This window comes from Diadema setosum, chromosome 7 (assembly GCF_964275005.1).
Source record: "Diadema setosum chromosome 7, eeDiaSeto1, whole genome shotgun sequence".
Taxonomy (NCBI): domain Eukaryota; kingdom Metazoa; phylum Echinodermata; class Echinoidea; order Diadematoida; family Diadematidae; genus Diadema; species Diadema setosum.
In genome coordinates, this window is record NC_092691.1 from 39,885,016 (window position 1) to 39,909,862 (window position 24,847).

At 37.3% G+C, this 24,847-nt stretch overlaps 1 protein-coding gene across 1 annotated transcript; it reads right to left on the reverse strand.

The window, feature by feature from the left end:
• Window positions 1–1,351: 1,351 nt before the first annotated feature.
• On the reverse strand, window positions 1,352–3,109 carry LOC140231239 (uncharacterized). Its single transcript, XM_072311385.1, has one exon. It carries the CDS (start codon window positions 3,107–3,109, stop codon window positions 1,352–1,354), a length of 1,758 nt encoding a protein of 585 aa, XP_072167486.1.
• Window positions 3,110–24,847: the final 21,738 nt, after the last annotated feature.

Below are 24,847 nucleotides of genomic sequence, written 5' to 3' on the forward strand. Positions count from 1 at the left end.
TGTATATTCAACCCAAAATGACCAGATTCAACCTCTGTTCAATTCTGATAATGCTAAAATAACTCTTTCAATTAGTAAATGTGGTAAATGTTTTCCGGAACCGACTGGAGATCGACAAGTGACTGGCCTAAACGTACTTAAACTTCATTTTAAATCAATGACGTACTTCAGGCCTTTCCTTGTAGCCGGAGGATCTATAGGAGTTGGATCTATAGGACTTGTAATTTGGCAATGATTGAAGAGTTGGACGTTTAGCGCATGATATAGGCATCAACTTTAACCTATTCAAGACTATATATTGCAAAAGACTACTGACAATAAACACAACCTGGATGCTTACGGTAATGGTAAAGTTATGTTGAAGGTAAGATACCTGTATAAAGATGGTGACCCAATTTGCTAAAAGAGAGAGAGGAAATAAAATCGACTCTCGACGTATCAAAGTGCTAATCATAATTGCTGCTAAATTTGCCGGCTTTGCTAGAATTCTAATATTTTAACTACAGAAGATGTATCTTGTTCCTCTTCTGTTTTGGCCTAACGCTTCACATTACATCTCATATTCAAATAACCATATGTGAAAATGCGATGGCTGGAAAAAAAATCATCTTAATCAAATGGGTTTGTACTAGTTTGGTTTATGCTGTGGTACTATGACAACAGTGTGTGGGGTCGCAAATTCGCCTTTAGTTTGACAGAAAGGCTGGCAAAGTGATACAGAATATGTAAAATCCGTTTGAGCATATCATCCCTTCCCAATTAATACTATCATTGTCAGATTGTGTTTGGTCTGTCTTTGTTTTTTTTTTAATTATTATTTTGGAGTACTACAACATACCGATTGTATTGGCCTGTTTTGAAACTTTTTCCAAGGGATGCGACTTTGCTCATTTATTGATGGTTATCCATCCATACCTTAATTAGCCATTTATTATAATCACTTGATTTCATTGTGCAATATCATAATTATTGGCAAAACTTAGTCTTTGCTATCAAATGAACCTTGTTTTACACTATACATTAATCTAATGAAAACGAAAAAGAGAGAAAACCCCCCCCCAAAAAAAAGATACGATTTGCTACCCTCACTACAGAGAGGAAAATTCTTTTTTGACATCTACTTTTGATGTAGATTCTTTTTATATTTCGTAACTATTGCACTCAGCTGTACAAAGGGTTACGAGAACGTTCTACAGTTTTGTAGTAAATGAAATCAATTATCCATCATGTGATTTTCGCAAATTACTTTATGGATACTTTATGGATAATTTGCTGACCCAACTGTTCACATTAATCAGTCAAAAGTACCAAATGTCATTGTCTTTTATGGCATGATACCAAGCATGCCAAGCTAGCTTTCCTCAATTTCGTTGGTACCGACATTTGCAGAGTCTAGAATTGGAATGATTTGAGCATCGTCCGCAAGCGTAAGGGAGATTCGAGGAAGAGGCTCCGACTCGGATATCTTCGGCAGCTTAACGAATTGATCCGTGATACTGAGCCGATCTCCCGAATATTTCCTACTCTGACGACTAGGTTCCATCGTCTGCAGCCAATCACTTACGAGCTCGTCTGAGTTCTTCAAGGTCGAGTCGCCTATGAGATTCGACATTGTGTCGCGGGATATCGCTTCAGCAGCATCAACTGCATCCGGTGTTTGTTCATCCTTCCTTTCATTAGATTCTTTTGGAGTTTGTTCAGTTTTCTCTGCACCGTTTGCATCATCACCTTGTTCATCGGCATTTTCAAGAGGAAGTGGTTGCCTTTCTTCGTGGTTCTCATCATCATCGAGTTCATCTACGACGGAATCATGATCGCTTACGCTGTTGACGTGTCCTGGTGGAAGAATGAATCTCACGCGTTTCCGTTTGCTCTTCGTGGCGACGTGTTTTTGCATCTTCCGCCTCCTCTCTATGAATGCCTGCAGCGCCTCCTGTCGACGCCGCGTAATCTGCCAGGGAGAGTTCGTGTGCGCGTGATCTCCTTCATCGAGCTGGGTGTATTCGACGGTTATTGGATAATCGGGTAGCATGATATCTCCGGTTTGCACAGACCGCTTGTAGACTGGTTTCAGTTTCCCGCCGGGCCTCCGTGCTGGGATATAGCTCTGGAGTTCGCTCTCTAGAATGTGCGAGTAGAGGAACTGCTTTCTGATTGGATGTCGCCTTGCCACTTCTTGCTCGTGGCGCCGGAGTGCTGCGAAATTGATCGGTTTCTTGCGCTGGTAAGGTCTCTTGATCTTCTTCGGTTTCGGCTTCGGAGGTGGTGGAGGGGGCTCTTTCTTTTTCTTCTTCTTCTTTTTCGGTTTGATTGGTGTAGGTGGCCTCTCGGGCTCAGTATTGATGTCATTCTCGTACGGTGATCGCTCTGCTTTGTAAGGAAAGGGATTGATTGTCAGTACGTGCACATCGTCGGCTTCCTCGCCCTCCGATTCGCTTTCGTCGAGCGAAACTCTACTAAGAAGTATCTCTTCGTCGGTCGTTCCGTCATATATCCCACTGTCCGTGATCGACCCATCGGAAGCTGTTCGTGCGCCACTCAAAAGTTTTCGGCTGTCGGACTGGGGCGTCGCGAGGTATCGACCCTCAACTTCTAGCTGTCTCACGCGGTCGTACATATCCAGCGACTTAGACAGTCTGTGGTTATACAATTTATTCACACTCAGTCGTAAGCCAGCGCTGTGGTTTGCGTTCGATTGTCGCGGAAATTGTCTTATTTTTGGCAGGGAATTACTTGAGTGCCTCGTGTCCTCCTGACAAGACAATAACTTCGTGTCTTTATCAAGAGCTAGATCGTTTTCGGGGTCATCTCGCAACAGATCATAGCGACGCGCTCGTTGCAGTGATTTACCTTGTACAATATCTGGTAGAAAACCAGTTTCAAGTCGCGTTTCATACGGTGGAAAGGATTTTTGTGTAATTGCATTTATCCGCGGCCTTTCCATACTGGAGGTTTGATGAGGACATATCCTGCTAAAAGCGGGGAGGTCACGAACGGAATGATCGTTTCCCAGTCCGGCCATAACCGCGCAGCTGTCGCACTTTGGTGCGTTGTGAATCCAAGTGACGTGGTGTGCCAGGACCGGTTTGATGTCATCCGGGTCAATCATGCTGTCCGTCAGTTAATCGTCGTCAGAGTTGATGAGCATCATTCTCCAACCATGACGACATCGGCATGTCCAGCACCGAACACGAGTATCCGAAGACTTCTGTCATCGACCTGTAGGAATGGGAAAACAACATGACGGAACGGATGTGTCAGCTGACGTCTTACTTATAAACACATGCCTGTCGTCGAGCAATTACTTTGATATGATTTTCATCGTCAGTCATCGAAAGGACCTCAATACAACCTCTATAAGTATTGATGAAATACTCAGGATGGACGCTGTCGATAGTAATTATCAATATTTGCAAGCGCGATTATTTATTATGTATCGAGCGTCACGAACAATCGGTGGTAGGTTCGCAAAACCTCTTCGTGTGATTGCTTTAATTCGCCTCTCCGTAATAAAATGAGTCATTTGATAAACAGTGCGTGTCTGATACTGTCTCTTTGAAAGAGAAAGATGATGATTATAACTATGATAATCAACATCTCCCATGTGACACCGGTGTAGGGACCGAGACCAAAAGCACCCAACAATAAGTACAAAAGACACTATCCGTCAGTGCATGCATCATTATCCATTAGTCTGATGACTTTCACTAATAAACGCTGGGCATTATAGCCACCATCATGATCATCCAATTATGATAGAAAAGGCTTGCTTGATTTGAATTAGTGTCATGCAGTGACGTGCCTGAGGAGAATTTGTATCCAGCAAAAAAAAAAAAAAAAAAAAGACAAAAAAAAAAACACCTAAAAACAAAAACAAAGAACAAAACAGAAAAAAATGAATGTAATAAAAATAAAATCAAGCTTCTCTCTGTTTTTTTTTTTCTTTCGACTGGGAAAATTATCGCAACACTTGATTTTAGCACTTTTACTGAACTATCAGTTCCTATACACTCGAGGTACAATTGTAAAAGAGATACTTGCATATTGTGTGCCATGAATTTTCACTGTACTATTTAGTGTAATTTCATTTCTCTTTTTCTTTTTATTCGCTTTTGGGTTTTTTCTGTCTGTGTCTTTAGAAATGACACAAAAAGTCATTTTTTTCTTTTCTTTTCTTTTCTTTTCTTTTCTTCGTCCAGCAACCTGTGCTTTACAGAATGATAAAAATGCATCTCCAAGAAGTCTGAAATTTGTGTTTACGATAATAGTTGAAATTTGGATCAATTTTAATAATTCCATTTAGATTGATGTTCGGTCACATACTAATGATGTAAGTAGAAAAAAAATGTCATACATGATTGTACATTAAGTACTGTGTAATGTAGCTGACTCACTTCTCGGAAGACACATTTCCTTCTATGTATAGACGGTAAGCATAATTACAGTGTAATCACTATTCCGCTCCCTCATTATTAGACACAGTTTGTCTTAACCCGTTTAGGACGTGTCCCGAGTATACTCGGGCTGACGTTTTCCAGGCTGTGGACTGGTCCCGAGTATACTCGGGCTGAGAGAGTGAAATGAACACGCATTTTTAAACTTAGAATTTCACCAACAATACGATGCCTATGTTGAAAATGATTTATATTTTGTGGGACTACATACATCAAAGTTGCCATCTGTGAACATTTTGTGATGATTGGTCATATCTTATGTCTATAAATAAGCAAAATATTGACAAACATGAGTGCAATTTTCACGACATTCAGACCTTCGCAACGCTCGGGAAACTGACCAATGACGAGCGACCAGCCGCACGCTCTGGCGATCTCATTTGCATCGGTATGCAAATTGTCACACTCAAGTGAAAAGCATGCGTGCGGCGGTCAAGACCGTTGCGTGCACGCACCTACCTTATTAGCACACATTTACATGATAAAGTATTGTAGCATACTACTTCGTGTTATATCAGTAATGCAATGTCGTACTTATGGATTTTCTATGAAAGCCATCTCGGCATGGCAACCTGCTTACCATTATTGGCATGAATTGTTGGCCTTCTTCTTCCGCTGCCGAGTCCTGGGATTTACCAAAACTCGGCGAATTGAATAAATTCAAAAGTAAATCTTTTGCGTGTCCCTGCATGCATGTGATGTGTGTGAATGTTTTTGTGTCTGTTTGTTATCATGACAGCGATGTTACTTGTAGTTGTTTGAAGAGTTTTACCGTCATGAATAATATTCTGATTATGTTATAAAATCGTTAAAAAAAAGAAACCACTTGGCCAAGAACAAACAGAGTAGGGGATGTACTGCATACAAACAACGCAGTCGATTGTGCTACTTCATCGAAGTCGTAAATTCATCATGGCGTAACACAGCGTCACATGTGCACGTGTTATGGGCGAGAATATTTCAAATAAACCAGCTGCCAAGAGTATCAGATTACATTGTATATTTATGAATAGACAGGATGCAGATACAAAAACACTCCTAGATAGACCCTCTCGTAGACGCAACCTAAAAGGGCAGGGGATTATGAGCATAATAGAGAAGGTCAAAGGTCGATTACTGACAGTCTTTTCGTTTCTGTACCGGTCCATATAGAATGGATGTTAGCGATGTGCTTCGTATGTATATGTAACCATAACTTTATGGTTGTTGGGAATTGAATGTGCAAGTTCTCATGTGCATGTTCCAAACATTAATATATTATAGAAATTAAAGTGCAACAACGAAATGCGCTGCAATAAAGCGAATAAAGAAGACACATGGCACAAGTTTTCTCTCATACGTTTATATCATTTGCGAGAAATTGTCTATGAAAAAAAAAAACGATCGGTATTTGGGATTTGCAGCAGTTCAAAAAAGTATATTAGATAAAATTATATTCCATATTAAGTTCATAGTGACAATGGTGATTTCGACTGTTTAGTATATATTTCTATTTTTTGTATGAATTTTTTATAATATGCTCATTTTCGGATGCAGTCGCTATATAAATTATTTAAACGTTTAGAAATCTGGGTTTTTAGTCCATTTCTTTCGTAAGTTCATAAGTCAAAATGATTTTGCTTTCATCGAGTTGCAAGGATTTCAGTCAAACGCCACTGGTTGTACAATCCATTTTCAGTCAATCGGATATGACAAAAAAAACTCTCTCACATAGAGACGAATGTGAGTTCTCGATTGGCATTCTGAATTGAAGTGTGTTCATGCTACATTTTTGAGGTGATAGGATATAGCGAAAGGAAAACAAAGCTGAATGATCATCTTCATGGAACTATATTTTTTGTTACCGGTTATGAATTACGTAACTATGAATTGAAAGACAAACATACGCAAAGAACGACTGCAAAATCTTCGCATAATGCACCATTTTGTAAACTCAAGTTTGCCATTTTGCTTTTCCTTTATGATACATTATTTGCTTCGATTAGTGCTCCTTCATTCTATCTCATTACATTTCATCACTTTCCTTTCCAGCTATCCACTACATTCCCGTCTACAAACGTATAGATTGGTTATTATCATTGATGGTGGCGGTCACTTCTCCAATATATTTTGCCCGTTTTATATATATATATATATATATATATATATATATATATATATATATATATATATAATCTAAAAAGATATTACCATAACACAGACAGGCAAACCTAGCCGTGTGTAACATTACATTTCGATTACAAAAGTGTGATCGGATTACCATCCACCAAACAAAATTTAGAAGACCACCATATTTCTCCCCCCCCCCCCTTTCCATCTCTCTCCCTCTCTTTCCCGTAATCCAATTCTTCATTATCATCTACAAATGTGTGGATTGAATATTATCATTGATGGTGACTTCTCGAAGATATTTTGCCTGTATTTTGAATTATATATATATATATATATATATATATATATATATATATATATACACACACACAATCTAAAAAGATGTTACCATAACACATATTTTATAGACAAACCAAGCTGTGTATAATGTTACATTTCGTTTGCAAAAGAGTGTTCGGATTACATCCATCAAACATAATTTAGAAGACCAGCCTATTTTTTTTTCTCTCTATCTCTCAATCTTTCTTCTTATCGCATAGACTCCAATGTTTCGCCTGAAACAATCAGCTTTCCTGTTAGTGATTACTTTTTATCATATGATGAATAACTTATGTCTTATCACTTTGTGAAATCTTATTTCATGTGATTCGTAATGAGCAATATCTTCCCCGCAGTACGATAGAGTTATAAGTCAATCGTGAGATTGCACTAGTAAAATTGGCAGCATTTAAACCCCAACAGTAAAATCACATAATGCGCTCGTTGATATCTTTTATTTATCCCAGGGAAACCTAAGTTATATCTGTAGGCAGTCACGATGGATAATTTCAGAAAGCAAACTTCTTTATACACACAAACTTCAGTGTGGATGGCAGGTACCGCAAGAGCATGGATTTTTCAGATTTAGTCATCATTAGTTGTCAAAAACAGCCAGAAAGATGCAGTGATTTATTTGAATATTGAAGATCCCATCAGGCTCTTGTCAATAATATGAAAAAAATAATTGCTGAAACAAAACCAAGAAACAAACTCAAATGAAAAATTGGTCTGCAAAACTCAACTTTGATGATGCTTGAAGTTTGTTTTTTTTTTTTGTCATACTTATGAATGACAGCCTGATTATGCTATAAGATCGTTCAAAAAATCTACTTGGCCAACGAACCAAATAGAGGATTTACTGTATAATATCCATACAATGCAAGAGCCGATATTGTCACTATGGGGTCCTATATATTCATCATGGTAAAATACAGCCTAACATATGTGCGTGTTTTAGGCAAGAATACTTTGAATAGACCAGGTGGCCAGAGTATCAGGTTATATTGTACCTCCTTGAATAGACAGGATGTTGATACGAAAACATTCCTAAGACGCACTCGTAGACGCCATCTGAAAAGTCGGGGATTATGAGCATAATAGAGAAGTTCAAAGGCCGATTACAGACAGTCTCTTTTTTCTGCACCGGTCCATAGAATGCATTATAGTGATGTGCTTCGTATGTATTACGTAACCACTTTTACGGACCCCAATGATTTTATGGTTGTTGGGAAGCGAATGTGCAAGTTCTCATGTGGTTGTAACCAACATATATGTATAGAAATTATACGCTGCAATAAAGCGAGTAAACAAGACATATGGCATTTTTTTTTCTCTCATACTCTTAGCATTCGCCAAAACATTGTAGATATAATTATGATGTTCGGTATATGATGTTCGGTATTTGATGTTTGCAGCATTTCAAAGAAGCAGTCAAAATAAAATAATATCCCATATTTCGATGATACCGACGATGGTGATGTCGACTGTTTAGTTTTTTTGTTCTGATTCTGTATGAATTCCTCATAATATGCTAATATTCGGCTATAGTCGCTCTGTCAATTACTTATACATTTAGAAGTCTGAGGTGTTTTCAGTCCACTTCTTTCGTAAGTTCACGAGTCAATTTTTTTTTCGATCATTGAGTTCAATTCATTTATAATCAGTCAAATATGACAACTTATACCGAAAAAAAGCCCGATTTTTCTTTCTTTTTTTTCTTTGTAGAAAGCGCTCCAAATTTGCGAAGTGGTGATTCAATTTTGCGAGAGACGGAGATGTGATAACCACATCGATTCAATTGAACGCTTTGTTTAGGAGCAAGGTATTTCGGGCAATAAAAACATGAAATTAATGTTCTTGTCTTATCTCATGTTTATCGATGTAATCAAATGTTTTTCATGCTGCTATTGAAGTAATTTATGCACTTATCGTGCCTGTGTATTTTTTATGTCTACGTATATCTCTGCATTTAGGTATGCCTACATTCATTTATTCCATTAGACTTCGTGAAATCGCATTGAAGCATTTTCATATTCATAAACGATTGCAGCAAATGCTAGTTTCCTTTATACATTATGCTTATTGAATGAGATTGTTAGTACTTCATTTTTGTTTTTGTCTTTTATCGGGGGATGACTGGTATACACAATAAAAAAATATTGATTTACACTCATGACATAAGAGAAGATCATTTCAGCAAAATTAGCCGTCTGTTATGAGATATCAAAGAATGCCGGGAGAAATGTCGTTTATTTCAACAAAAATATCGTCTTTTCCTTATTTTCTGAAGTGATGTAATAATTTTAGGCCTTCAAGCCTGTGTGGCTTGTGCTTGCCATACTTCCATGATCATGTCGGCTTCTTCTACAGCTGCCGGATGGCCAACCTTTTTTGTTGCTAAATTGAATGAATTTCTCCGTCGAACTCGGGAATGCTCACCTGCGACCCTGTTTGAAAAGACGCTCTCTCATATTGAGACGAATTTGAATTCTCAATGGACATTCTAATTTGAATTGTGTTAAGGCTACGTAATTTGATGTGATAGGATATAGTGAAAGGAAACTGAGATTGAATGAACATCTTCATTGCGCGATCTTTTTTCTTTTTTTTTTTAGGCGATTTTGAATTACCTAACTGTGAAATTAGAAGACAAACGTACACACACACACACACACACACAAATGACTGCAAAATCTTTGCATAATGTTGAACCATTTTGAACACTCGAATATGCCGTTTTGCTCTTCCTTTGTAATACATTTGCCTCGATTAGTGCTGCTTCGATTTATCTCATTGCATCTCATTACTTTCCTTTCCAGCTATCCACCTCTTCATTCCCATCATCTACAATTAATCGTTTAGATTGAATATCCCCATTGATGGTGGCGATCACCTTTCCAAGATACTTTGCCCGTATTATTATATATAATCTCATAAGATATCACCATAACACAGATTATAGGCAAACCTATCCGTGTGTAATATTTCATTTCGTTTGCAAAAGTGTGTTCAGATTACCGTCCATGGAACTAAATTCAGAAGACCAGCCTATTTTTTTTTATCTCTTTATCTCTCAACCTTTCTTCTTATCGCATAGACTCCGATGTTTCGTTTGCAGACCGGAAGAGCTCATAAATGCTCCATCAACTGACTTGAATAGGTGTTTTATATATATATATATGAAGAGTTTGTTTGCAAAAACCGATAAGTCCATATTTGCCAAATGGAGATATTTGCGATTAAAGGTCAAGAAAAATAAAGAGAATAATAAGATTTTTTTTGCTTCTTTTGACCATAACTTCAAAAATATACCTTTATATTTAGTGACCAATATATCATTTAAAAGGTATTATTTTGTACTTTATGACAGAGATCGTAATTCAAAATCTTCAGAAATGGACTTATCGGTTTTTGCAAACAAACCCTTCATATATATATATATATATATATATATATATATATATATATATATATATATATGTATATATATATATATATATATATAGATAGATAGATAGATAGATAGATAGATATATAACAATAATCTATCCCGTTTGCTGATGATTATCATGTCACTGTGTGACATTTAATTTCAAGTGATGTGCAGTGAACAATACCTTCCCGCCATTATGATAGAGTTGTCAGGAAGTCATGATTGCACATAAAATTTGCAACATAAAACCCGACAGTAAACTTACAAATGCGCTCGTTGATCTCCTTTATTCATCTCATGGAAACCTAAGTCATATAATTATGGTCGAAATCTGGAGGCAGTCATGATGGATAATTTCACAAAGCAAACGTCTTTATACAAAAATGCATGGAGTTCGCAGGTTTAGTCACCATTAGCTGTCAAAGATTGCAAGAAAGATGCAACGATTTATCTGAATATTGAACATCCCATCAGGCTCTTGTCAACATTATGAAAATTGTTGAAACAAAACCAAGAAACAAACTCAAATGGAAGATTGGTTTGAGAAACTCAACTTCGATGTTGCTTGAAGCTTTTTTTTTCTCTCTCTCTCTCTCTCTCTCTCATACTTATGAATGACAGCGTGTTTATAATATAAGATCGTTCAAAAAATCTACTCGGCCAACGAACCAAATAGAGGATATACTGTATAATAGTCATCATTTTCATACAATGCAAGAGCCGATATTGCCACTATGGGGTCTTACAATTATATTCATCATGGTGAGACACAGCGTAACATGTGCGCGTGTTATAGGCAAGAACACTTTGAATAGACCAGGTGGCCAGAGTATCAGGTTACATTGTACCTCCTTGAATAGACAGGATGTTGATACGAAAACATTCCTAAGACGCACTCGTAGACGCCATCTGAAAAGTCGGGGATTATGAGCATAATAGAGAAGTTCAAAGGCCGATTACAAACAGTCTCTTTATTCTGCACCGGTCCATAGAATGCATTATAATGATGTGCTTCGTATGTATTACGTAACCACTTTTACGGACCCCAATGATTTTATGGTTGTTGGGAATCCAATGTGCAAGTTCTCATGTACTTGTTACGAACATGTATTACAGAATTTAAACTTCGACAATGACATACGCTGCAATAAAGCGATAAACAAGACAATCGGCAGAAGTTGTCTTTTTTTCTCTCTCTCTCATACGCTTAGAATTCACAAATAAAAATTATGATGTTCAGTATTTGATGTTTGCAGCATTTCGAAGAGGCAGTCAAAATAAAATTACATCCCATATTACGACGATACCGACAATGGTGATGTCGACTGTTTAGTCTTTTTTTGGTTCTAGTTTTGTATGAATTCTTCATAATATGCTAATTTTTGGCTATAGTCGCTCTGTCAATTATTTATACGTTTAGAAGTCTGGGTTTTTCAGTCCATCTCTTTCGGAAGTTCACAAGTCAAATGATTTCGCGATCATTGAGTTATAATGGTTTTAGCAACACACTACCGTTTTGTAGCTCAATCGATTTATAATCAGTAGAATATGGTAACTCATGCCTAAAAAAAAAAACAAAAAACTTTTTTTATGTAAATTTGTTGAAAGCACTCCAAATTTGCGAAGTGATGATTCAGTTTTGCGAGAGACGGAGATGTGATAACCCATCGCTTCAATTGAACACTCTACTTTGTTTAGGAGCAAGGAATTTCGAGCAATAAAAGCATGAAATGTTCTTGTCCATCTCATATATTGATGTGATCAAATGTTTTCATGCTGCTATTGAAGTGATTTATGCACTTATCGTGGCTGCGTATTTTTTTTTTTAATAATTGCATTATACATCTCTGTATTCAGGTAAACCTACTTGCATTCATTCCTTTAGACTTCGTGAAATCGCATTGAAGCATTTTCATATTCATAAACGATTGCAGCAAATGCTCGTTTCCTTTATACATTATGCTTATTGAATGAGAATAGTACTTCATTTTCTGTCTTTTATCGGGCGATGACTGGTATACACAATAAAACAAAATAATATTGATTTACACTCATGACATAAGAAAAGATCATTTCAGCAAAATTAACCATCTGTTATGAGAGATCGAAGAATGTCGGGAGAAATGTCGTTTATTTCAACAAACATATCATCTTTTCGTTATTTTCTGAAGTGATGTAATGATTTTAGACCTTCAAGCTTGTGTGACATGTGCTCGCCGTTCTCCCATGGTCATGTCGTCTTCTTCTATCAGCTGCCGGGTGGTCAACCTTTTTGTTTCTAATATGAATGAACTTCTCCGACGAACTCGGAAATGCTCACCTGCGACCCTGTCTGAAAAGACACTCTCTCACATTGATGCGAATTGATGTTAATTCTAATTTGAATTGTGCTAATGCTACATTTTTTGAAGTGATAGGATATAGTGAAAGGCAAACGAGGTTGAATGAACATCTTCATGGCGCTATCTTTTTTCTTTTTTTTTTGATGGCTATTTTGAATTACGTAACTACGAAATTGGAAGGCAAACGTACACAAAAAATGACTGCAAAACCTTTGCATAATGTTGTACCCTTTTGCCCTTTTTTGCCGTTTTGCTCTTCCTTTGTAATACATTTGTCTCAATTAGTGCCCCTTCATTTTATCTCATTACATTCTCATCACTTTCCTTTCCAGCTATCCAATTCTTCATTCCCATATGCAAACGTGTAGATTGAATATTATCATTGATGGTGATGATCTCTTCTCCAAGATATCACTCTGCCCATAAAATTTATATATGTATATATATATACATACATATGTATTATATAAAACGTAGAAAGATATTACCAAAACACAGGTTGTAGGCAAACCTCATCTTGTATAATTTTACATTACGTTTGAAAAATCTTTTCAGATTATCTACCGTCAATCAAACAAAATTTAGATGACCAGCCTATTTTTCTCTCCTTTTTTTCTTCTCATCGTATAGACTCCCCTGTTTCATCTGAAGAGCTCATACATGTTCTGTCAACTGGGTTAAACAGGACCGGTGTTTTATTCTTAGTTGTTGTTTTTTTTTTCTATGTAAGAAATAACGATACTCATTAGGTTGGTGATTACTTTTTATAATAATTAAATATATGTCTTGTATCACTGTGTGAAATCTCATTTCACTTGATACATAGTGAATAATCATTATCTTCCCGACATTACGTCGAAGTTGTAAAGGAATTGTAAGATCGCACAGAAAAATAGCAGCATCAAACCCCGATAATAAACTCACAAATCCACTCGGTGATATCTTGTATGCATCCAATGAAAATCTATTATAAGTTGCATGATCGAAATTTGTAGGTAGTCACGATTGATAATTTCAGGTATCGCGCAAGCGTGGATTATGCACTTTTATTCGTCTCAAAGAAAGTTAGAAAGATGCAAAGATTTGTTTGAATATTGAACATATTCCAGGCTCTTGTCAATTTTATGGGAATTACTGAAACAGAACCAAGAAATAAACTCAAGTGGACGTTATTCTATTACGAAATTCGACTTTGATAAATCAGTATCACCAATTCTACTTGTAATATTACATCGTTGATGGTTTGCCTAGTGTTGAAATAAAGCCACGTGCTTCTGTTACAGACACGCGAGCTTTGTATTTGGATACAAGTAGCGGGGACAAACAAGGTGTAACAGATTGTCAAATGTTGTATACAATGAATAAATTTCCTTCTGTTTCCAAAATTCATTGACTAGCTATGGTAAGGAATTTTGTGAACAACAGGAAGTCAAGAGTGGGTTCGTGTGCCTTTGATATTGCCACAATACGAGATTTACTTGGCGTGTCTTACAGTCGTGTAAATGGAAATACGCAAGCCTGTACACAATCCTCCGATCGATCGCTTTTCATTGAAAGACTTTGAAGGCTTGTGATCAACGGATTACAGTTTCCATAAAAGATTGCCTCCATGAATCAGTAAATCCAAGACAATTATGTAGTAGAAATTTGCGACACCCTCGACATAGCCTGGTGCCCAATAATAAAAGACACTATTCATTTGAATTGACGAGGGAACGTAAATTGACGATCGCACAGTACGTGAAGTTCAAACCGCGCGCGCGAACCCAGATAGCGAAGGGAAGCGACATTATTATTCATGAGCGGTCGTTATTCATCCAATCAGAAAGCGGATTCCTACACCGCATACACGGCAATTTGATGATTGGGTAAAGCGGGACCGTAAGTCACACCCCCTTAGTAACCCTCGGTTCGGGCTCGATTTTGGAAAACCTGTCCGTCTGTGGGGGTGTTCGCTCGCCAAAGCAAACCGTCCTAAACGGGTTAATCAGCCCTGCCAACTATACGTATAAAAACCAAAATGTAATTTATTTGGCACGACAAATCAACTGTTGTGTGGGGCGCTTGAAGTATAAATATCATTATTTCTATTGCATAATAAATATTCATTTTGTAGAGGAGCTACGCTAAACGTGAAATCAATCACTTTGACAACATCTACAAAATTATCACCGGCACTCATTTGCAAAGTCAATTTGCGACTGCACTTCATGGAAAAGTTCAAGTTTTTGTTTCAGGAAGAATTTCACAAATATCTGATTGTTCCTTTCACTTGCAGTGCTATAACCAATCTTTCAAAAAGAAATGCGAAAAAGGGCTATTCATACTAATACCCTTCTTTTGAAGATCGTTAATTGTTATCTTTTGAGATAGAGGTAAACCAGGAATACGGAATAATGACAAATTGATGAAAAGATTCAGCGATACAGGCATAGATGTCCTATAAAAATAATTATCACTGCAATGTCTGTTAAGTTTATTGCCTGTCACTTCTATGTTCTGACACAAATTTGCTCACCATTTGTATAGTTGAACCGTATCGCGTTGAATTAATACTCCAGTAGGCCTACTTTGTGTCTCTTTGTAGACTGATGTCCCGAGTCATTCAGTCAGTACATTATAACGAAGAATGATGTGTGTTGCCGGTTTTGTAGTATCACAAACAGATCAGCTCATAACATGTCTCGATGGCGTCAGATAATAGCAGTCACCTCATGTTCGCTTTAACAGCCGAATCACCTTCGCTTATTTCCTGATTACACGGACTGAGTGTACCACTTGGCGCCGCAGTATGACAGAGTGACGATAGGCAACACTGAAGACCAAATCACGACCAGTTCCACCGAATGACAAATCGATATCAGATTCTCTTAAATCTGTCAGACAAAATCTCATCCTGTTCTGTCAGTTCCAGACCATGACCGTCTACTGAATGTTGTCTTCCACACACAACAACTTGTTGCTGAAAAACATTGTTATCCCAGCTTATGCATGTTCTTCCGTGCCGATGGTAGAGTCCCATACATGAGCGTTCCCTAAAGCCTATTGAGGTTGGGGAGTGCTGGTGATTGAATAATTTCGTTCGTAGTTAAAGCGTGTCGTGGTTGCCTAGGCGAGAAGCAGCTATTTGTTTGCTCCTGTGGCAGGTTGAATAGCGTCTCGGGCCGGGGTAAGTCATCGCCGTCAGCCATGCATGGGAGAGTTTCTTTGTCGTGACGTCTGAGTGTTTGTTCGTGTCATCGGGACATGATTAAGTATCAGAATGTCGCGATAGACGGACAGAATCTTAATCCAACTGTTCAGGAACTAGGAGATCATTGCGAACATGTCAGGGCTTTAAAAGAATGTCAATCAGGCATGCACCCTGTTACCTCACAACGCTCATAAATTCTCTCAAAATTGCATGACGTCCTTTGCTTCTGATGCTCTCGTAGAAATCAATCCGTTTACCCACGAAGACATTGAAATATGTACTGCATCCAAAGTTCAATTCTTGATGCTACGCATGAAATCACATGGAAGCTATCAAACCCTGTTGACAGGTTGCATTCATTTGCCTTTACACAAAACTACAAGAAGAAAACAATAAAGCTCATAAATCAAATGTTTTGTCAATTTCAAGTACACATCATGATAGAGCAAAGGAAGTGGTTTCCCCTTATGGAGTATGGGCAACACGTTTATCCCCAGAACAACACGATTAATAGGAAACAGGTATTTCTATAGGTTTTGCTAAATTCGTTGTAGATGTTTCATGAAATATTATCTCTCAGCAAAAAAGTTGACCCTCTCCATGCAAGAATGTGATGTAAAATGTACGTCGGTGTGTCGCAGCTAAAATTACGATTTGTGTGTATCCATCCCGTAAACACATGTGTTTGAGTGTATGCGCGTGTGTTGGATTTTGTGCCATAATAATAAACCTTTATCATCACAGTCATCACGTGTAGCAGAACGCTGTGCTCCTCGAGCTTCCCAGGTGCACGAGTAATGATTAATGCAGGACATTGCTAAGAGAAAGAGAAATATAGAAAGAAAGAGATGAAAAGAGAAAGGAAGAGAAGAGAAGGAGAGCCGCACAATAAGGATTCATCAATCATGAATTGATCCATCGATCAAAGGTGAAATTTCTATTCATTCCTTGCAGCGCTGGAAGTACCCATTCAAGTTAAGATCATACAATTCAAGATTCGTTGCTTGACACTAAAGAAAAACAAAACAAATTCCTCTTTGCCCTTCATATCATCAATTGCCAGGGAATACTGACAATACCATTGGGAAATTACAAACAAAAATACTCGTTGGGGCATGAAGACATCCTGATATGCCTACTACGGGTGAGTAATCTTGCATCTGGAGCTCTCTTGACTGCTGAAAATAATAATAATGTATGCTTGTGTTATCCAAAGCATGACTAGGAATAGAAACGAAAATAGATGATCAATAGAACTGTTTGTCAGAGGCCATTAAGTGCACGTTCCTGTACACTTTCGGGGTTTAGAGCAAATACAATCATTACAAGTTCCGTTTCAACGTTGAAAGAATACCTTTGTGTGAATGCTGCCAGCCAGTTTCAAAGCGCAGTGTAAATCCCCCTGACTGACAAAGTACATCCACTCTATAGCAAAAACTTAAGATAGACCAAATTTAATGTCAACTGTTTGTCTCCATGGCAATAATGTCAGCAACCCGAAGCATTCAAACTGTTCTGTTTATTGTGTGTATGAGACTGCTGTCACTCAGATTTCATGCAACAATGACAAACAGAAAAATATCCCCCATAACTGGCGGGGAACTACAGTGATCTATCATAAGGACCACGTCACACTGGAGCGTAAGATACCGAGCCAAGGAATGCCCAACGAATTCGGAAAATTGAAGATACGTTCGCATCCGTTGCTAATAGGCTAGAATATAGTTGACGTGACATGTTTGATCTTCTGTGCATTCGTCATCTATTCATAAGGAATGTTCTTTGAATATATATGACCAAAGTAAAAATCGGCTCCAACGTAACTCTATGAATCCCAACGAATAGGAAATGAATACAAAGAACTTCAACCATGTTACGAACTACAATGGTTGTCATTAACTTACTAAAGCGGTATGAAAGGCGTGATTTGCACTTTAACATTTCATTGTTATGGCCTCATTTATTAATTTGTATCCCTTGAATCAGCAATGTTTGATGTATATTCATTATAATATTCGTGTTTTTTTTTTTTTGGTCTTTTTAAGTGAGTTGATTTGAATGGTTTTCTTCAAAATATATCTTTACGTCGTTATTTCTTTTGTTTTTAATTTCAGTTATTACCTGGCTTTTTGCTTCTTTTCCCTATTTCAAGAGAGTACGTTTTTCCTTCACTGTCCATCATAGATTATTCATGAGACTGTAGAGTCACTGATGTATTTTAAATATCAAGCCCTTTTTGGGGGCGGCGAGGGAAGGAAAAGAGGGATGAGGATGTTACGCGACGAACTATACGTACCGCTGTATATCATAAATTATAAAGGAACACAATCGCACTTATATCAGTAGTAGGTCCTATTCTCAGAAGAGCTGAATAGGTTTTGGTAGTTTGACAGCGGCCAGGGATGTTCGAAGGGAAGTACCTCGCTTTTGAACAGCGACCGAGAGCGGATCTCCTAAGCTTCTTTCAATAATGAACAAAACAGAGCTTCCATGTTTAGGGTTCGTAAACCTCTTTGCGAGCCGCAAAAAGAAAGAAAGAAAGAAAGAAAGAAAGAAAGAAAGAAAGAAAGAAAGAAAGAAAGAAAGAAAGAAAGAAAGAAAGAGAAGTAAACCTAACACGACATTGTACAATATGAGGCTTTGCGATTACAGGCCTCAATGGATTTTCAAATAGGGTACATTGTACACATACTTAGTTTCCAACAAGAGAAATCCTTCTTTTGCATAAAGAGTGAGCTCCGAAAAAGGAAGGAATGCATTTTGTAATAGGATAGCGATAAGTGATATAATTCAAGTTTGCTTTCTATATTTTCTTTCTTCGTCTCAATCAAATTTTACACTGTCTTCAAAGAAGTGCCCCTCTGTTTGGCAAGCCCCGTAAAAATAATAATACTCGAGATTATCCAAATAATTTAATTCCTTGTGAAACTTAGATAATGTAGTGAAGAAAGAAGGCGTCGGGACGAATATGTGACGTCAACTTTAAATATAAGTTTTCCCTGCCAATTTCATTTTTTTTTTTTGTCATTCAATTCCATATCAGAAGCAATCATTTTCGTCAAATACGATCATGCCTCGAAATGATTATCGTCATCCAAAATCGTTTTTCGTCGTTCCAATTAACTAAAGTGGAAACCGATTATGCATTTGGCCATTCTATAATTCATTGAAAACACATACAATTTCGGCAGTGGTTGTTCATCTTCGTCTGTACCTGTCACCAGATCATTCCGAATAATTATTCAAATTCGCAAACAGGCAAACAAGTTCAGCATTATGATCACGGGGACACTCAATCAGGTATCGATTAAAAAGGTACATTGCTTGTACTGTATTTTAACCTGAATGTTAAAAACGTCTATTATGACTGTCGATCACACATGATTGTGTTATAGATGTGTATGATGATCGTAATGAAATTAAAAATTTCAAATGAAGGGTATAAACACAACGTAATGATCATGATAAAAATGAAGGCGTAAGTTAAAATCAAAATCAACATTAAAACGCAAAATCAATGTGATGATCATGATGAAAAGAAGGATTGAGGTTCAAATAAAATGTTGAAGAAATTCTGAATATGATGAGTAAATTAAAGATTTAAAGTAAAAGTTACATTCAATAATTGAATGTGTAAAATCACTCTTGCTGATAGTGTATGTGTATTACAAAGTATAATACTCAAAATTATTATTGTGAAAGTTGATCTCTCAAAACGAAATATTGAAAGTGCTTTGAAGTGCTTATACCTATATAACCCATCTCACTAATAGAATGCACATCTTTGGAAACTCGTGCCCAAACACGAAATTGGATGCTTACATGCGAAGTTGGATATTGTAACAATTTATTTGGGTGCCTCAGAACGAATTTGACAACATTAATGTGAAATCCTTTGACCAAAGTCACTCCACCGCTTCAAACATACGAATTTGAATGCTCATAAAGTGAAAATGGACGACAATCTTACTAAATTGGCCGATAAATTCTTTGTATTTGTTTACACAAAGGTCTCTTTAAGCGACTCGCATAAGGAAATCGATTCATTTCGTTTGGAAAGCCATGAAATAAAAACAAAAACAATCTTTAATGTTACTTCGTCCAGGGAGGATCTTACAGCGTTTCTCCCTTGAAAAAAAAAAAAAGTGCGAAGTTCGTATAGCCTAAATGACGAACATGCGTTTCAATGTGCACAGTTAGCAGCATCAGATGATCACAATGAAAAGAGTGCTTCACACGATCGCAGATTCATCTCGACAAAGACCAGAAAAAAACACACCTCTTATCCCCGTCTTTCTTTCTTCCAATCTTCATTTTTTTTTTTTTTTTTTTGTCAACACTTCGGCACGATATGCAACACGAGGTAAAAGCAGCATCAGTTAACCACGCCAGCTACAGCTATACCCGCACTAAATGTCGAGGATGCTTGAGTGCTGAACAGTGGTATCGCTTACCTATCGAGCCTTAGATTTCAACTGTCTGCCCCTATAGATGCAACCATGGAGCTCCATGATCCAACCACTAATTTTGTGGTGTACCCATCTATGTTTTCATCATCAATGATATCACATCATGATAGCGGAGCGGAGCACGTAGCCTCAATACGGGCATATAAAACACAGTATTTTTTTATTTTTTTATTTTTTTTTTAATACAGGGTGATGAGAACAAAGGACTTGAATACCTCCCTATGGGGGTTCAGGTCAGGTACGAGGTTCATAGGCTGAAAGATGATAACATTGAAGTCTTCAGACATTAGTTCCGTGTTGTCAGAAGAGAAACAAAGAGGAGGGGGAATTTAAGGAATAAATAAAACATGATTATCTAAAAAATTAACACACAAATAATCATCATCATCCAGTCTCATGTTACTATACTAATCAAACTACATTGCTTTGATAGATATATATGCATGTATGTATGTATGTAAGTATGAATGAATAAATGTATGGTGTACTTTAGGTACTCTATTATCTCAATGGTATAAATAGGCCTACTGCTTGGTGATTGGTCACAATGCGATCACGTGACTATGCATATCTCGCAGTAAGGATCGACATCGATGTGATTGTGAGCAGTGGCATCACTTCACGTGATATAATGTAAGAGTTTGATTCAACATTGGCTGCTGAAATGACATGCAATATGACATGTATTTTTGTGGACCAGATAGTTTACGCATAATCCTCCCGAGACAATCTTATATGCAATATATTTCCTTGTATGGGGAAAACATGTCTCACACTGGGATTTCAAGTGTTATATTACACCATTAGAAAGGCAAAGTATCCAATTAAATACTGAGTAGTGTAATCCAATAATCTGTAATGTAAGGGAAAAGATCATCCATTCATTGTTTAGAATTAACCTCAGTGTTAAGTTCCTTGATTTGGAATGAAAGAGAAAGCATTTAGAGAGAGAGATTGAGGTTATGAGTGACTTTAAAGTCACTCATAGCAATAAATAAATAAGTCAATAAATAGATAAATAGATAAATGAATGAATGAATGAATGAATAAATAAATAAATATGTAAATTAATCAATTTATTATTATATACAAACATAAGTGAATGAACAAATAAATAAATAAATAAATAAATAAATAAATAGCAGTAGAAGTTCGTCTTTTGTGTAGGCTTCATCATCTAGAGGCATGTCTTTCGTTGCCTATGCAGCCATTGAGTTTTAAATTTCTTTTCACTCTTCCTTGTTTTCACGAACTGGGACTCGGGAGTGAGTTCCTTTGGTCACGATGAAGATGGTATAAGCAGGAAAACATTAAGACAGAAACCTACGCGATATTTCTGAGTTTGCAATGCACTCTTGAAAAAAAGGAAGTTCGACTGTGCACATTCATTGTCACAGTATAAGAGCACTTTTAAAGGGTGTGTACAGTTCTGGCTGAGGTGAGGATTTAGCTTAACGTTTTGCCAGATATCCAGAAACCACTCTATGACATGTCAAAGAGCATGCAATTCTAAGGGGTATCAAAAGTTTATTTGATGAAAATCTGTTTTGAAATGGCTGAGATATCCAAAAACAAGGTGAAACAAAGATATCCTGATAAAAGGCGTGGCCTTTCGCCTTTTATTATTATCACCTTTTGGGGGGGATATCTCAGCCATTTGAAAACCAATTTTCAATAAATAAACTTTGAATCCTGTTTAAAATTACCATGTTCTTTCATATTTCATAAGAGGTTTCTCATTATCTCACTTACGAATGTTCAAAACATGAATCCCCACCTCACAATGCCTCACCCAGTAGATCTAGTACTGTACAGTCACTTTAAAAGTACTCTTACTGTGACACCGATGGTCTTGAAGGTGCACAGTTGCACCCGCAGGTGGAGGGCATGGCCGGCGCTATCACGTTTTCAAAAGTGGGGGAGGGGGCACTTTGGGGTTTCATGAGGTAACAAGCCCGCCGGTCCCTCCGGCCCTGGAGGGTGTTCCCATTTGTATGACATCCGCAAAGGTGCAAAGTATAGTTGAACATATTTTTCTTATAAGAGATTGTATAGAAGGGGATAAATGCTAGAAATTTAGGGCAATAAGCTATAACTAGTTTTGCATTCTATGAACGGCAAGACCTGTCCGGTGCAGTATTCAGCCAGAAAACTGTGCGCATGGTGTCAGACCAGTGCCACGTAAAACAAGACTTTCAACTGGTCTTGTTTCTTCGACGCAAAATAGCTATGCGTTTCTCATGTACAGGGAAAACCAGTGGCTATCCAGTTTATTTAAGAGACCATAGTTTCTAGACTTCATATAGAACGACGAGAAAATAATGCAAAGTAAGACATGAGCATTGTAGGACAAGAAACTATCAGTTATGATTATATCTGTAGTTTGTACACAGATTCATTTCATTTAGCTTATCTTAATTTCTAGCAAAAGTATAATTGCAGTAAAATATTTGAATTCTCCTCATGACACAATAAACGAATACCCCGAGCTGAAATACTATAAATGTGACTTGTATGTCAAATACCGATAAATCAAAGTTGTTTGATATGGAGCGGGCCGCGAAAAAACACGACTAACACTTTAGTTTCCAGTCTCTATCTATAATAGGCCTATACTCATTGCTAAACTAGAAAACTAGTCAAATTGCCCTGAAAAATAAAGAGCAAAGAAAGACTGAAATATATATATACACACACACACACACATAACAAGTTTCATTTGTTCAGCGTTTTGACATAAAAGAGTGTCTATGCTTTCTGTCAATCCAAGTGTTCAGTGGGTGACGAAAATGGCCGTACACTTTAGAGCTCTATGATCCGAACTTATGAATTTGTGTGTACCATCAACAAGAAATTTCTTTGTTTTCACTGAGTGAGAGGACTACCATAGTTTGTGAGGGGATCCGTTTGTGACGTCGCTTATGGAGCATAATAATTATAAAGAAAAAAGTCATTAAAAGTGTTTTTTTTTTCTTCTTTCTTAAAGGTATAGGACTAACCGTTACACATTCCCTCGACTCAATGGTGATATGAACGCCACGTCTGGGAATCACAGAACTCTTCTGTGCTGGGAATCAGTGGTGAATGCTGTGCAGTGTTAAATTGGCAACTCACTCGATCTCGATCTCTTCTTGCGAATCTTAATGCGAAGTTCAGCTCATCTCATGCAGTCAGACCGCAACGCTGCTGTTAATGAGCTCAAATCAAAAATTTATCGTACGCGCAGGTTTTTGCGCATGTCCTTCTCAGCACCCGAGATTTTGCGAGACAAAGACAAAGTGCATGGTCTACGAGATTCACTTATTGGCGACATGAAGATCTACTATCCGTGACCAATTGACATGGTTTGTGAATATTTGAAATAAATCACACCTTTTAATGCTTACATTATACAAAATCAGCTTATGATATCATTATTCATATCTCTGCATTATATCGATATTTTCCAAACGACCCTTAGACAAATTAGAACAAGGCTTTCTATTTATTGCCAACCCGACCCGTTCATAGGTTGAATCACCACATGAATGATAGTCAACGTTTTAGATATACCTGTTATAACAGCACACTAAGAACTGAATTGGTCCCTCGCTTAGAAAACAATAAAAATTGAAAGTCTCGTCGAGTAAAAATCATAGTGTGGCAATTTGAGATACATGCGCTCCCAGGGTATCATTAGATAAATTACTCAGCGATGTATACAGTGGATTAATAAGGAATAATTATTCTAATACCAAAAAGAGAGCCCCAAAGAACTCATGTGTGCTAACACAGTGCTAGATCTTGTATTATTGATTTGTATGCTACTTATTAATGCACTCTACTCTTATCTAGTTGTGCCGGCAAAAAAAAAGTTCAAGCCAAAGTTGAGCTGTCGATCAGAGTGGAGTGTTGTTCTTGTTGTTTACGTGGAGATCTTACACCAGCTGCAGTTGCCTGAACCTGAGCGCGTATACACACATTGTGCGCGCGCACACACACACCATAGGGTCCTACACTGTCATCTACACACAGTGTATTACTGTTATGTAGAGTACACGTTTACTGCACCGCGAGGTGCGTTCAACTCTCCGCTCAGAGGGAATTAACCAATCAGAAACGCGTATTCGCGGCAAACTGAAATCTCGTCAAAAATTAACTGTACAACGCAATGATTTATTCGCCAACCTGACCCGTTCATAGGATCAGTCCACATAAAGTCATTATGTTTTCATAGAATGACATTTCCTCTTTCATTTTATACCTCTTCCATTTTGGTCCACCTTAATTTCGTCGGTCTAGTGTGCCCCTTAAGAAGAATGGAAAATATGCAAATTTTGTGTTTTATAATTTCCTTGTTCAGTATATTTTATATGTCATAACCTTTCAAGTGGTCAAATTTCATCAAAGTGCAACTCTTCAGCTTTTTATCGATATATAAATCATGAAGATTGATAATGTCGTTTAGATTTACAGACACTCTAAAAATGTGGTCTCCCAGCTCATTACGTATTCATGTCCGCGAGGTCCATGCATACGCGTACGAT